This window comes from Nyctibius grandis, chromosome 4 (genome assembly GCF_013368605.1).
Source record: "Nyctibius grandis isolate bNycGra1 chromosome 4, bNycGra1.pri, whole genome shotgun sequence".
Taxonomy (NCBI): domain Eukaryota; kingdom Metazoa; phylum Chordata; class Aves; order Nyctibiiformes; family Nyctibiidae; genus Nyctibius; species Nyctibius grandis.
In genome coordinates this window covers 36,386,041-36,403,049 of record NC_090661.1, presented here as the reverse complement: position 1 = coordinate 36,403,049, position 17,009 = coordinate 36,386,041, and the positions used below count along the sequence as shown (strand labels likewise).

At 36.9% G+C, this 17,009-nt stretch overlaps 1 protein-coding gene across 1 annotated transcript in view; it reads right to left on the bottom strand.

Moving 5' to 3' along the window:
* The window catches only part of AVEN (apoptosis and caspase activation inhibitor), a 104,468-nt gene that overhangs the window by 63,471 nt on the left and 23,988 nt on the right, over nt 1-17,009 (bottom strand). Inside the window, exon 2 of the mRNA XM_068397602.1 lies at nt 16,778-16,958. Within this exon, the coding sequence (XP_068253703.1) occupies nt 16,778-16,958 (181 nt within the window). The remainder of the gene's footprint in view (nt 1-16,777; nt 16,959-17,009) is intronic.

Here is a 17,009-nt window from a genome sequence, read left to right as displayed (position 1 = left end):
CCTACAAGGAAAGAGATGGGAAACAACTTCTGCAGTAGAGGGGTCATCTCACGCATAGTACTGTAGAATACTTTATATATATGAAATTCCTCCTACAAGATTCAAGTCTTGACTGCCATGATGGGGTGTGTGTGTGGGGAATTTCATGTTCTCTAAACATTCATGCTTAAGTCTTCTGCTTAATACAGGCAAAGAAGTTTCCATTATTCTAACTCTTTTCCACTTTCCCACTTGCTGTATTTGATGAGAACTTGATGGGAATTCTTGCTAGTGCACCTATCACTCAGCCATTTTGTTGCTGACAGGTTCCAACACTCTACACTTCCCCAAATTCTGCCCTTTTCTTTTGTAAGTAGCTCCAACTGCTCTCTTCACAACCGGTCAACCAAACATCCCTCAGTCTTTTTTTCCTATGCTTTCTTCTTTTTCACTTCACATATTACATAGATCCAGTAAGGATTCTTCCTGCCTCCTCACTGCTCCCATACAACGTGCACTGATACTTTGCCTCTCATCTAACATACCAGGAAAAAAAAATCAGTTAAGAAGTAGGTTCTGTACAATACAAAACAATATGGCTATAGGTTTCAATGGCACCAGTTCAAGATTTCCATAACTTGAACCGTCAAAGCCTACTACAACTTGGTAACACTTGTAACAAGCAGCAGATGTAATACATCTTCTGTCAGCTGATTTCAGAAGACAGCTTTGTATCTGTTGAATCCAGTTCAGAGTTGGAAGTAAAAGAGAAAGAAAACTAAGAATCGTAATTCAAGTTTTGATTCTCCAGTTACTGCTCTCACACTGGAAAAGTTTTCTTACATTGGACACTGTGTGAGTTTTTTGCCTCCTCTTTTGTAAGAGGTATTGTTTATCATGGCTTAAAAAACAAACAAAAAACACACCCAAAAGCCCAAACATAACAGCTAACCAACATGCTTACTTAAGAAAAATCAGGTTATTATTCAATGAAGCTCTCAAAAAGCTTACTCAAAACTTAGTGTTTCAAAAACTTCTAAACTGAGAGTTGCAGTTAAAACTTCTAAAGTTCTCTGTTGAAAAGTATGAGAGGGCTAAGAACAAGTGGAAAGCTTGCTTGTAGGAAGGAGAATTGGCTACAACTAATATTTTTCTAAAAGACTGGATACAACTATGTCATATTTTTAAAAGAAAAGGTAGATCTTTATTTTTTTCAGATATATTCATTAATAATTTTTAATTTAAGTCATCAAGATGAGTATTATTTTTATAAGTGCATTATGCCTCTCACTTATCTTCAAAGAATTCAGATGCATTAACATAAGCGAACAGTTCATTATCAAGCTCCAAAACGTAAACCTCTGTGCAACAAGAAATAAATATATCACAGAATGTTTTCCAAAATGTGCAATTAGTAAAATCACCTCACCTGAAAGCAGTGAGTCAATATTTATTTTCCATCTTTATCCTAATTAGTTGTTCAAGGATCACTAAGCATCTGACAAGGATATCTTTTCATTTCCTCTCTGTATTAAGTTGGTCATATACATGAAATAAATAAACCATATCACAAAATAACTACAATCAATTGCTTAAAGAAAGTACATCTGCTCAGCAAAATGGCACACATGGTACATACAAACCCTTCCCAACTCATTCAGCAGGTAACAAATATTAAAGTGGCATAGCATGGTTTAATGAGCCTTTTAGAAATGATGCCAATGAGACACAGACCAAAAGTCCAAACTGCCCCTTCTGGGCTGTTAAAAGAAATCAGCTAAAAGAAATCAACAAGTAGCAGCACAGCCTTGTAGGTATACATATTCCTACATTTTTGGCTTACCTTCTGCATTCACTTCCATGTCTACTCAAGACTATTATGTTACAGGTAAAACATGAGATACTTTTACACTTCCTTCTTTTTGTTAAGAGATATAACTTACATAACCTAATAGAAAGCAACTAGTGAAATCCAGAACTTCTGCTCCTATAGTTAAATCACTGGTCCAATATGTCCATTTCACCTTGAATTACGGATGAACACAAAATTCACCATGCCCATTTGTATCTCTCTCAAGCCCCTTCATTAAATAATCCCCCACCTCTGAGAGTTACTGTAATGAGAAAAAAGGCACTAAAACATTGGCACTGTAAATACATGCAGGTAATATTATGCAGTATTTCAAACCACATGTAAAGAGACATCTTCCAGAAAGCCAAATTGGCCAATATTAGTTATATTCCTGTCCTTTTGTCACAGAATAAACAGGCAGAGATAGGTCAGGCAAAGCCAGTTTATAGCTACAGATGTTCAGTGCTCTATCAATATGAACTCTGACTTAAAACAAAAGCATGAGGGCTTATACACATTTACGGCAGATATAAACTGCTTTGTGAAGGAGCCTGATATGGCAAAGTAGCATCTGCATAGAAGGGAGCTTTGTTACAACAGATATAACTGTGTGCTCCTGGTAACTTGCAGCCCTAGAGCCTCAACTTACATCTGTTCAGCTCATTCCTCTCTTTTGCTTGTGATGCTGCTGGTCCTTGACCAACTTTTAGGTCAAGCAAGGCCCGCTTTCACATTTTAAATCTTAATTAACCAAATCCTGCATCAGCTTTTCCATTCTTTTTTTCCAGGATTGATGTCAAGCACATGGTCCTACATTTACCTAACTCATTCCACTTGATAGCATTTTTTTCAGTATTCAAGAAAGACATTCTTTGGTCTTCTTCAATATTCCTGCAATTATGAGACAGTAAAAATACCTATTTGTATAGTCTGCCCCACTGAGTGGTATTGATGCTTTACAAGGAATTCAACTTGCTGCCCCCCTACTATATACCTATATATCAAACAGTGGTGAAGTCAGCAAGCTTGTTGAAAATATTAAAATTACAGAAAAGTGAATCCTTTACAGGACCTCAATACCTTCCAACAGTTTTGAACTGACACCATCTCAAACTTTAAATATCAATTTATTGATTCTGCAGATTACAAACAGGGAAGAAAGAAGCACATCACTTGGGAAAGGTCACACCAGATCAAATCAGAGGCACCATATAGCCCCAAATTCTGCAGAACAGTGCCCAGCAGCATAAGTCTAGGGAAGCCTGAGAACTGAGCACACACACACACAGACACTTCCTCAGAAATATTCTGTCGGCCTCTAGCTATGTGTAGTTCAGGGATTTCTTGAGCCAGAGATGATGTCTTATTTATAAGATAACCTTCAAAGTATTTTTCCAGTTGCTTTTTGAACCTGCACAAAATTTAAGCTTCCACAAGATCCTGTGACAAACTTCCATACTTAATGATGAGTTACACCAAAAAATACCTTCTTTGTTTTGAATTTGCTGCCAGCCAGCTTCATTCAATATGCCCTACTTCTTCTCTGTTCTTCTTATTGTCCCTACTAGAAGAGACAATAATAATTTCTTATTCACCATATCCACCCTTCCATGATTTTACAGACAGCTACACCACATCGTTCTCAGTCATCTGTCTTTGAGGGTGAAGACCTCTATTCTACTCTACTCATACCAACCTCAGCCATGCCTCATATGTAAATTCTTCCATACTGTTAGTTGTCCTGCTGCCCTTTGCTGTACCTTTTCAGTACTGCTGTTTCCTTGTGAAGCCTCTGGGATCCAAATCGGAAGAAGTTTCATGATATGCCTGTGTCACTGATTTATATAGTGACACCGTGATGTGTTTTCTGATTTGTTCTCTGTTCTCTTCCTAATTTCTAGGGTTCACTTGCTTTCAAATAATGAGTAGTAACAATCACCTCAGACGTCTTTAAATGTGACAGCGGACTGTTTCCCCACACACACACCCCATGTACATCACAATGTTCATCTGCATTGAGTTTAATCTGTCATTTGTGTGTTTTTTCTGCAACTCTCTGCAGTCCTCAGGCTATACAGAATTAGAGGGGAATTAAGATGCACACTTTTAACAGTGAAGGGAAAAGCACATCGGATCAGTCCAAGAGCCCAGCGGGACAAACTTCCAAGAGCTCTGGGGGATACTCTGTCACTGAAATTGTTTAAATCTAGACTGACAATAGCTTTTGACAGTAGCTATACTAAGAGACTTGCCCTAATTCAACCAGTAACTAGTTCATAACTTTCTTCGTTATGACTGCTCATGTTATCCAGAAAAGTTCACCTGATCATAAATGGTTTCTTTGGCTTTTTAATCTATGAATTTTACTGGCTATGCTGGGGTTAGCCTTCCATGTATGATTACTTACTAGAGAGAACCTGGTCCACTGTTCTTCAAGTCCGTAGGGGATTTGAGTTAGGGAAAGAAACAAAAGCAATTTTCACTTCCTCAAATTTGCCCCAAACCTTACTGAAAGTGATTTTTTACGTTTGCTGTTTCACACGTTTTGGAAGCTAAAAAATGAAGGAACTATAATTCAAAGATGTTTATTGGTAGTATTTTACCTCTAACGTTTAAAAGCAAATAATGGCAAATATTGTGTCACCTAACTATTAAAACTATATACGTTTTAAAAAGTGTTGCAAGGAGAGGAGGAAATGGAACCGTTTCTAAGTTTAGCAGTGCCAAGCTGTCAGAACTCAGATACAGAAAAATAGACTCTAGAAAAAGTCATTTTCTTAAACACCTATACATATTCTCCTTAATAGGCTGTTCAAGAATTCTTTTACCTATTGTAATGTAAATTAGATAAATCATCCCTAACGCCATTATGTGGATGTCATCTCTTCCTGACTGATATCGTAGGTGTACACTACCACTGTCACCAAAATATACCATGTCCATGTTATATTCTCCCTGGACTAATCTACCGTGCTTTCCTTTCATGATTAAATTAATTCTAGTCACATGAAATTACATTTTCAGTGTAGCTGTTCAATGCCTCTGTTTTCAAAAATGCATTACAGCAGCTTTTTATCATATAGTATAGCTTGCTCAGTGAGTTATTTTTGTAACAGAACAAGCTTATTTCATGAGTCTTTTTTGAATGAAATAATTTCAATTTACAACCCATCTGGGAGACTGACAGACTTCAGGAATACAGCTCAGTTTATTTTATTCTAGATACTTAGAAAAAAACATTGTCTACAGCATCTGTCACCACTGTAAGCATTTACAACTGTGAGGTAAAAATTATTACATGTCTCTGCAGCTTTTTTAAATTAAAAAATGTCCTCCAGGGTTTTTTTATTCATGTTAAAATTTAGACTATACTCTTTCTCTCTACTGAGCAAGTTTGTAAACGCAGGTCTCTAATTCATACTCCAATTTTGCTTCCCAAAGGGATTCCACTGTTCACTTCCTCAGTTTCCTATAATCACTGCAGCAGTAGAAAATGGTAGTATGTTAAAATACTTTAAAGTAGAAAGGTTTGCAAAAAGACGACCCCCAAGAACTATTATAGGACTCTACTATTAATAAATGAACAGGCAAAATAAAATTGTTAAAGCTCAGATGAACAGATACAGATAAACCATTTTGAAGTACTGGCACTAAACACAAATAATCACTAGAGTTTTCTTTGTTTCTGTTTTGTTGTAGGGTTTTTTTTTTGACACAAAGATAACATGACCAAATCAAACACTTTGGAAACTTTAAAGTGCTTTGTCTCTAGTTAAACATTACTTTACACAGAGATATTTTCTTTGACAAGCTAAAGTGTGCTTGTAAGTCACAGGTACGAGATCTGATGCTTTCAGATTACATTTCTACAAGTTAATTTAGTCATCTCATACTTGTAGGCCATTTTCCTCTAAGTGACTAGATTGCTCTTCTCGGAGATTTCTACTCCTCCTTTCTCTCCCTCCTCCTTTTTTCGTATTCAAATACAACTCAGAGAAATAAAGTTGTATGCAGGATAGAAAGAGGATATATAAAAATAAGAGTAAGCGAACACTTAATACAGCATTATGAAATGAACAACAGAAAAAAAGGTAAAAGAAGGGGCAGACAGATTCATGTGGAGTTACAGAATAGAAAATTTAAAGCAAGAGAGACCATAGTCTCTTATTTGCATTAGAAAATTTACTTGCTGTCAATATTCTAACGGCAAATGTATATTAAGATAAAGCAGAAGTAGGCATCTGGATCCAATTGAATCCAATACACATGCATGCTACCACTGAAAAAGGAGCTCTTGCTTCTTCCCTTACTATTACAATACCAATCCTAGTATTTCCCTGATTCCCCAAGATCTTTCCCTTCTCACCAGCTGTTCCATTTCATGTTCCTGCCAACTCTTTCACACCATTCATGCAGTCAAATCAGGTTCCTAGGCCCATATCTGGTGATGGGCCAAATCCACAATATCACTGAAGTGTCTTTCAAACTCATTTCTTCAGAAGAGGGGAGGTGACCTTTATTTATTATCAAGAGCAAAAGCAAAATATAAAGCACCTTCAAATTCATTACATTTTTATTGATAAGAACTCCACAGCTGCATAACAAACAGAACAACAAAAACAAACAATCCATAAAAGCAAGAGAAGTACAGACAGAAAAGCAAGAAACAAAACACGGACATCCACTAGGTTCCTTCTAAGAATATATAAAGGAAGAGAAAATGCAAAATAAGTTATAGCCACTTTCATCAGAATTCATGTTTTAGCAGTGAGTGACAACTAAAGTAATTAATAATTACATATACAATTACTTAGAGATGAAAAACACCATCAAACGAAGCCAATTCACAAATGTGACTGGTAACAGCTACAGATTTTTTTTCTCTAGTATTTAATATGTGGGAGCAGGGGAAGCCAATACAAGTCCACTTTTTGCAGCTGGAATAAGCAGTGTTAGCCAGCCCCTTTTTGGGCAAATGAGAGTATTTTGTTACTTGGGGTAAAAGCTAGTTTCTCCACTTACACAGAAGTTATTTTTTGCACCCACTCCCATCTGAAGTGATAGGTGACACCACAAGATGAAAGGGAACATGCAAATACCTTTCATTCTCACTGTTGTGCCAGTGGCACCATGTCTCTTTCAAACACAGATTAAACAAAACCGCTAGTAAGTGCTGGATACGATTCCTTGTCAGGTTTTGTCCTAAGGGGTAATGTAGTCCTGAAAAGGGCACCTGAAAGGTGCAGCAAATATATTGTTGTTTTTCTTAAAAGGAAAAGCATGCTTTTCAAGATAAGAAGGTAAAAGGGAAGTGTACAAAAATTAATCATGTCCAAGACAGAATAGAGAGAGCGTGAGAGACGGAAACAGAATGAATGCTCCAGGCCTTAAGAAAAACTTCTGGAATAATTAACCAGCTCTTGTGACTTGCGCCATGTGCACAACAGAAGGTGACGAGGAGCAGGGTTTGTTGATTTTTCAGGAGACAGATCAAGTTAGTAGTCTCTGCAGAGACCTGTGACAGTTGGCAATGCTGAAGGTTGCAGACTATAAGGACTTTCTCAAAGGACCCTATTTTCATTTTAGATTTTTTTTCCAGGTTGATGGATGGTTTATCCCCCAAAATGAAGAGTAGCATTATGTGGAAAACCTGGATCATGAACGAAGGACAGTAATGATGTCTTTAGACTGACCTAATATTGGTCAGATGGGTTGGGTAAGATGCCTCAATTCCCAGTCAGTCTTTTTCAAACTAATTGCTCCCCCCACCTCTGGGCCCACAGACACATCGTGACAAAGCCCTGTGCAGAGAGTAAGATAGTCAGGTGAGATGTAGGTACTGGCTTTCAGAACAAGTCTGTCTTCCAATCAGTCAGACAGGGTAGCAATGTGCATTAAGAAATATATCTACATAAGAAATTGAAAGCATCTTTTTTCTGAATGTTCTTTGCCTTTGAAGGCTGTTTGCCTCTTCAGTTATGCATAACTTCTGTCTTGCCAATGTCACTCTTATTTCTGTGTCTAAGGATTTCAGTCAAGAAGTGGGTTAGCCCAAAGCAAATCTTAAGTTATAAAAAACAATCAACATTTGTCGTCTGTCATGCTGAACTCTTCTAACACTTTCAGAAACATAAAGTACACCTAGAGAAAAAAAAAAAAACTAATAAGACTATCAGTAAAGAAGCCAAGGCAAAAGTGTTGTTTTCCATTATAATCACTTTGGTACACTTCCTTGGGCATCAGAAAGGTGACAATGAACTCTGCAAACAGGGTATCTTTTCCTGAAAGAGTACAGACTTTCTCTCCAGGACTATTACTCTTGCATCCCTAGCACTTTATTTACTCAGAAAAATCTAACCCACTTTACCTCCTATTACCACTGAACTGTCAATTTAAAATACTTAGCTTTCTAATATCTCCATTCTGACAGCATTTTCCCAGCAGAAAGTTAACCAAGTGTCTCAAATGAAAATTTCTTTGCTATAAATATATGCAATCATGGCCTCTAGCCTTTATGACACAAAAATTTTATAACACAAAAATCAGTAGAATTATATCATCCTATTAAAGCACTCCCATCTTGAATTCTTCTACCTTGCTCCCTTACATTTTGTAGCTAGCTCATACACACTTTTTAGCGAGACTGTTTCTGCATGTTGAAGCACACACACATATTCAAAAAGAAAATACCACATCATCACAGGCTGTTTTCAATCAAGAGCTTAAAAAGAAAAAGAGACAGTATGATCAGTTTCACAATCCAAATTATCTGCAGCAGATTCAGAAATACCACGCTTTATAAGCTGAGATGATGAGTGTGTACTGTCAAAGGAAGGTCATCTGATTCACATTCCAGTAAAGGTTGAAAATGAGTCAGAACCAAAGAAAACATAATTCCTCCCCACTCGCACCCTATTCTGTCCCTCAAACACGCTTTTTATTAAAAGAGTTTCTAGTTCACAATTTTACTCATGCAGAGGGTTTGGTTTGCAAGAAAGGACAACAACAGGACAGAAGAGTTCCCTTGAGGGTGGAACAGACAGTTAATACAACTCTTGTTTTGAAACAAAGACTTTGGCAAGGCTCAATATTCCTTTGACATTCTTCAAGAAAATTACCCAGATCTAGACAAAAAAAATAAGCTCTTTGGGAAAAAAAAAACCAAATCTTTTAAGTGCTCAAAAGAGCCATCTTCCTATACAACAGCCAGAAATGCCAAAGATGCCACTCCCAGGAGAGTTGAGAGTGAACAATAGGCAAGAGAACACAAAACAGATGAGAAGCCAACATGTGATTTGGAGAGGTACAAAAATATGGGGTGAGGGAAGGATCAAGAGAAAGCGTAGACTAGAAGCTGGATGTAGGAACTGTTCAGCAACAGGATGAGATCAGGGAAAGAACAACAGCAAAATGAATAGATGTGACTCAGAAAGCATTAAAAGGAGAAGGACTAGGAGAGCCCAAGCCATCAGCAGCAAACGTGAGGAGGAATTTCAGGACCACAAATGGGATTAGAAGAAAAGAGGAGCTGCAACTGAGATTAAGGAAGAAATAAACACTCCGTGCTTTAGAGCACTGCCTACTTCATAGCCCTTCCTTCACTCCAAAACCAATGTTTAGAAACAGCACTGCTCCCTGCAAACAAATTTCTGAGCATCTTGCTAGAAGAACAGGTCTGTCAGTCTCTTCTGATGGTGGTTCACATGCAGTCTGATCACAACATTGCTTTGGAGCATCCATCAATGAACAAGGAAACGTTCCTATCACAGTTATTTTGTTTGTAAACTAATATTAGGAATAATTTTACCCTTATGAGAAACAGAACAGTAAATGAAGTCTGGCTTCTGCAATTAAACCAGTCTGCTACATCTGATACACTTATCATCCTTATCATAAACAAAAAAAATCATGGAGTAAAAGGAAAATTCGAAGGAAGGGGGAAAGGCAGAAAATAAGTAAAAAGAAGTAAAAATAGGAGAAAGGGAACAGGTATGTAGTGGCAATAACACTGAATTTTGAAAATTAAGACTGGAATACTAAATGAACTGTCTGAGTACAAAAGTGAGAATAATTCATTTTTGGTTAGGGGATTTCACTGGCAGGAAAGTCAGAGACGATGATGTGGCTGAAACCATGATGACCAACATGAGGCCTAGTCAGACAGAACTGGTGTTAGGGTTATTATAAAAACAAAGGACATGATTAAACAAGAGAAACAGTGAATCGGGTAAATAGACATTTTTATCCAGCTCTCAAGCCTACAAATTCAAGTACTGGACACGATAACAGCAAGACAGGAATAAAGATAAATTGTTCCACATTTAAACTTAGATTTGTGATTTCATAACCAAAACATACTTAAACACAATTCAGCAGAAAAAACGTCAATATACAGCAGCAGCAAAAGATGAAGGTCCAAGATTAGAGAAGGCTGTCGGTCAGAAAACTTTTTAAATCCAGAAATCTGGAACTTAACAAATAAACGAGTGCAATCACGGTGTGAAAAATTAAAATAATGGGAAAAAGCTTACCACACTGATTTTAACGGGAACAAAATTTAACCCATTTAGTCTGTGAATCTTACTCCAGTCAATTCTAAATCATAAAGCATACAAATCTCTCTGAAACACTGAAACCTTTCAGATTTCTCTTTTATTACTTACCATTAGTTTTGCAGTACTATCACATACATATGGTCATATAGTTCTAAGACATCAGAATGTTAAAATGAAAATAAGAAATGTTATCCTACATTTATACGCATTCAAGACATGGAATCACATTATACTTCTATGCTTCAATCATACAGTTTTGGTTACATTTTAGATAAAACTGAGGAGGAAAAAAGGCATAGATATGAACGCATACATAATGAGCACAGATTACCTATTACAGGAAAATACATTTATCAAGAAAATGTAATTAATACTTAAAATCTGGCACTTCCTATTTTTAGTTCAGACCCAAAAAAAAAAAGGACAGCTTGTCTGATTAGAACAAAAAAGATGAATTCCTGTAATGTTGGGAACAGTTCAGGAGGAAGCACTGAGCAGATGGATAACGAGCATCCACTGATGCCAAGTCTTGTGATTTTTACACCAAATCTTTATTGTGGAAGGTTTTTTTTCTGTTTGGGAAAGTTACTTTGGCTGGGGAGGAGAGATTGAGAAGGGGAGAGGCTGCATTTTTGTTGATTTTAGATACCTACAGGTATATGAAACAGCAGTATCTCTCAGGTCTATCAAGTTCAAAGTTGCAGGCTGCCCAGGGCAAATCTGTCACAACTAAAACCTTTGCAAGCGGAAATGAGACCACTTGGATAAGGTGCGTCCACAGATGGGAAATAGTATCTACCACACGACCACCAAGAAGGAAAGTTAAGTTCTGATGTGCTGGAATGAGGCTAGAAGGAAAAGCGGGAGAGGAGAGCATGTCAGGGAAGCTCAGAGAACATTTATGGAATGAGGTAGCAAAAAAAAAAAAAGAACATGAGGAAAGATGCAAGTAAAGCACATGCCCTTAACTGTTTATTTCAGGAGCGCATATACCAGGAATATTCAAGTGACCTATTACCAACCCTTAGTTGCAACAGTGTAATCTTTTTTCAAAGCCAGTAACATGGTACTAATACCCTAAAGCTGTTCATAAGTAATAACAAGTAACCAATACCTCTGTGTTCTAGGCAGAGCTCATGCCACCTGGTGAACTGCAGGGACATGAAGTTTTGTATCTGTTGAATTTCTGACAAAATAAGATGCACTAGTTGAAAACACATCTGCTCCATGTGCAGTCATGAAGACATGCAAAAAAGAACTAGAAAAATACTTATCACTACTTTTCACACAGAGCAATAATGCTTTCGGAGCTGATACACAACAATTCTTTGTTAGTCGGTATCTCAATGGTACAAGAAACAGGGATGAAGAAACAGAGTTCTAAGAAGACATATGGACATAAATAATTTCACAGAACACACATATAAAACGAAAAGTAGTAGAAGTGGGCAATCAAATACCACTGGAAAGTGGGACCCCTGATATATACAGCAATCCAAATCAACAATGAATTAAGGCAGTTCTGTAATGAAAACTGATTTTCAGCTATTGTCTAGAATTTTAAAACTCAAAGGATTCATTTTTAGCATCCAAACCATGCCCTGCCACTGCCATTCTTTTTGTTTGAGCAGAATTAGCACTGAAAATAAGAAAACTCATTTACTCGTCACTCTACATTTTTTCCCAAATCTCTGTCAGTATATACTTAAGATAGAAAAGTTGAAGGAAAACCTATTTTTAACACAAGCCTTGCTCCACAAGTTTATCTGTTCAGCTTTTCCAAGACAGCCAATGGTCTTCTGTATACTGCTAATTATCATGTATGTATTGACCATGAAAATGACAAAAATGCAGCTATATGTTGCAATAGGCGCATCAAAATTAGAGAGGCCCAAAAGCAAGAGGTTAAAAAATGAAAACAACAGGGTTTTAGGGGACAGAAAGTAACTGCTACCTCACAATTCCTATACTTACTGTTCGTGACTATTATGCTCCAGTCACTGCTCTCTTGATTTTTATTCCACTTTTCCTATTGTATTCAAGTGCTAGGTACCTACAAGAAATTATATGTATTCTTACAATATTAAAACCATTCTGCCAGTTCTGTTTGAACTACATAGCATTTCTCTTTCTTACCCTTTAAGGCCATCAGAATTATTCAGCCATGGCCAAAAACCCAAACAGGAAAAAATTCATGTCCCAAATTATATTTTTTCATCTTGATAATCACCACATCCTGCAGCTCAGCACACTGTTATTGAGGCACATATGTTGGCAGCTTTTGGCTGCTGTACTGGTAATGCCTACCACGTTTAAAGAAAAGTGATCAGGTCCCTGGATACATTTTGATCAGCTCTGTAATGAGATTTTAAAAGCATATTTTTAAACATAAAGCATCCATTCACAGCCAAAAACCTAATGAAGGACTTAAACCTATTTTGGGACACTTAACCCTCATCAGTCAAAAAATGAGGACAGCTCTTCAAACATGGCAAGATTCTTCTAGCAAAGTACAGTTATCCTATCACTTCCACTTCTCTTGTTCTTTACGCTTCAACAGCATTTTTACTAAATTGATCCAAGGCATATTCCCTGAAGGCTTCACAATGGACTTGTAGTTTACATCAGCTAGACATCAAAAGCAATCCAGAAAAGTTCGCTTTGCTATATTCAAGGTTAATTAAAAAAATATAAAATGCTGAAAAAAGGAAAGAAGCAAACTTAAAAACTAAAGTTATCACCCTGCTTTACACACAAATATAATAAGCCCTAACAAAGAAGATCTGTCAGGCTAGTGACATCAGCTGTTACCAAAGCCACCTGGCAGTTCTTACTTAAGTCTATTTTCAACTGCTTTTTTAACTATTCAGTCTGAAATTTTCCATGTCAATTGTCTGCTTCGGGTAGTTTTTCCTCATCCTCCCCCCACCACCATCTTTTAAAAAAAGTCAGATAATGGCTGGAACATTTTTCTACCATGAAAGGACCTGGGAAAAAAGCCCTTGTAAGCTCTTCCTTTGAAAAACTGTAACCACTTTCCTGCCCTGAATCAGTAATGTGAAATCAGGCTGGACAAAGTTTTTGTATGAGAGAGGTACACTCTGCTCATTTTGTGAAAAATCTGACCTGATTTAGCTAAGCTACAAGCTTCTAGAAATCAGAGTTTGTATGTACTTTTTGGCAAGATCTGCTGGAGCTTAACAACCCATCACCAAACAGTCCATCCTCAGTGACCTTCTGTATGTCATCTCAATATGCAAAGCAACTGAATTATGTTTCCTCCAACCTCTGGTTATGAGTGAAGAGCCAGATTTTCACTGTAAGAGAAGACTCCATTTAATAGGCATTAGGTACAACACCAAACAAAAAGTGTTGTCTTGCATATTTCTGCAACCTCATCTATGCTGATATCCCTACCCTAGTTGAAAACAGTGGCCTGTCACTTCATATTGTTGGGTAACTGAATAGGATTTAGGGTATAGCAACAGAGTGCGTGGAGGGAAAATAGAGAAAACAGCTTGTAGCGGAGACTAGAACCGGAAGCTTGAAAGAATAAACTGGGATTGACTACACAAGGAAAGAAACTAGGAGGAACATAAGAAGAAGATGTGATAGTGGATGGGAGAAAAATTAAGTCAAATGAGCATTCCCAGGCAGAAAAACTCAGAACTGGGGATCACCAGGACTGGATAGAGCAAGGGACAGAATATATGTGACAGAGCGGGATTTTAATGAATACATGTGGAAGGGAGATGGCTCACAACAAAAGAGTGAGAAAAGACCCACCACCAAAAGGAATCAGAAACATAGACAACAAGAAAAATTAACAGAAGCAAGGGAAAGTGAGAAGAATTAGTAGGCAGGCAAAGGCTGACAGCAGAGAGACAAGGTACAGTTAGAGACAGTCTGGGACTAGTGAGGCCTAAATATTTGATTGAAAAGACAGAATCAGTGCTGCACTGGAGACTGGCTTGAGGCAGGGACTAAAAAAAGTGTGTCTTCAGAAGCTATTGAAAAACATAAAATAAAATACCCTAAAGACTGATCATCCTCTGCAAACCCCTTCTTCCTCTTAGAAAAAATATCCCACTTTCCTCTGCTACTGAAAAAAATACAGTGTAACAATCCATACTCTGTTACTTTCTTAATTCAAGCAACAGTAATGTTCATGTACTAGATGTAAAAGCTCCAATCCTGCTCATTATCAACTTGACATCCATATTACAGAATATTAGTCTTCTTATTTTGCTATTTTTTTTTATTTTAACTAGAAAATTACATGTAGAAGCACGTCTACAAATTATTAAACAAATACCAAGCTTGCAATTTTAATTCCTTGGACATCAGAAATTCCTCCATTTAAGTTTGTCTACTAGCATTAATTCTATTTTTATTACTACATTATCCCAAATTATTTTTTCTACCCTATCTCATTCAATTAACGGGATATTTTCTGGGAATAAATTCAAGTTGTATCTTGAAGGATGGCACTCTCTTTAAGACCCTACTTTCAATATTATGGAACCTAAATGTTACATAGGAGAACAGGTTTTTAATCTTTTAATTCTAACTGGCTGCATTAATTAGATTGTTCTGTATTAATAGGAAATTGCAAGACCTTTCTAAGCTTTTGCATTCATGAAAAATGGCACTTAACTCCATTCCCTCTTCAGTACTCCCCTAACTGCTTGTTGCAATTGAATTGGACCCATTGTGCAACTTCAGAATGCTAAACAGCAATATACTAACGGATGTCAAAATTATCAAATACAGCAGAGATGCAAGCTTCTTCTCAGACCACTAGGAATAAAGATGACTGCATTCTCAGTTTTCACACCTAAGCAAAAGAAACTGCACAAAGAAATACCCCGGCACACACTGCTTTTTCATGGGACTCCAAGAAATCGGCATTATTGTTTAGAAGGTACTTCTTTCTTCCACTGAAAGAAAGTACTTTATTTCATTGCTGTTTCTTATCAATTTATTTTAATGTCAAGAATAGTCACAATATATCCTAAAATAAAGTAAAGCACTCTTTAAATGAAAGTTTTAGAATTAATAACTAGTAAGAATACTAACTAACAAGATTTTAATTTTAGGCATTAAGAGAATCTACAGAGTAAAATAAATGGGTTGGTAATAACTGTATTGGAGTAGAACTTACCAAAAGTACAGATTAGTAAAAATATATAGTATTTCCTTATATCTTCAGTTCAAAAGTACTATTCATCAGAACATTTTAAAGACATTCTGAAGGCAAAGTATAAATTTAGAAATATTAAAGTTTGTTTTAAAAAGCTGAACCATGGCAACAGGCAGCCTAGGGTAGGTCTCTTGATTTAAAAAGTTTTGAGTTGTGATACCTACTTTGCTCTGCAGGCTATGTTACCTATCCAGCTCTGTGGTCCATACCAGGCATCTTGACTCCAACACTGTTTACCATGTAACATACCATTCAGAGAAGTCAATACACATCTCATGATCCTATGATTAAAAATGGAAATTTATGCCCGATTCTGCAATGTTCATGCAAAATTGAACTTCAGAAATTGATTCTGGCACAGAGAAAGAAACCTCTGGTTCTTGTTTCTTTACCATAGATAATTTCTAACTTACCTCTCCAAGCTGTGGCTGAAAAATCCAATTACTAACATTTGAGAGATTCAGAGCTTCCAAGTTGCTCAAAAAAAACCCATAATACATTGTTTGCAGCTTTTTACAGAACGGTATTCCAACACAATGGCACATCAAGAGTTTCTAAAATAATTTTCGGTAACTGTTCTTTGTCCAACTGCCCATACTATTCATGTATAGCTAAAAAAAAAACAGGATCTAGTACAGCCTGTCCCTCCACCTCCTCCTTCTAAAATCTCCTTTAAAGAGGGGAAAACAACTGATCTTTATTTTCAAGGAGAGTAACACTTGCTATTCACGCACACATCTGTACGGTGCTGATTACGAATCTTTGTTAAAACAAACAACAGCAAGCATCTGCTTGACTGATTTGCTGTGTTTAGTCATACTAGCAACCTTTTTTGTTTTCTGTAAAGCAACCCAATGACCAAAATCGGTAAGAAATTCATTGTCAGCAAGAATAGGCTCAAAGTAACTGGATGCTGCACACACTCAAACCCATACATATTTTCACAAGAAGGCTGTAAATGCAGCAGCCCTCTTTTACTCCCCATATATCATGGCTTGGTGCAGCCTGTATGCTTTAAGTCTGCTTCCATGGAGACTTTGAACACTCCTAAATACATCAATGGCAGACTTACTGAGGCAGATAGGAATGGTATTCTAGGGCCCTGTTTCATCACTAAGGGCGACAGCCAGAAAAGTAGTAACATTTCAAAATGCAAAACTAAAAAACTACAGAGTAGAAAATGCTTACCTGCTGAGCTAAGCAAAACACTGAAGTCTGTTCCTCTCTGTGATTCCCCACATTCATGCTGTCCCTCTTTTTCTGTATCCTCATAGCGGCTCCAGTTGGAAACAATCTTTCTTCTTGAATAGCTTTTCAGTTCTTCCTTCTCTTCTTCCTCTCGTGATTCAGTATCATCATCCTCCTCTACCTGTGACATTTAAATGGACAGTTAAGTCATTGCAACTCAATAGCATTTTGT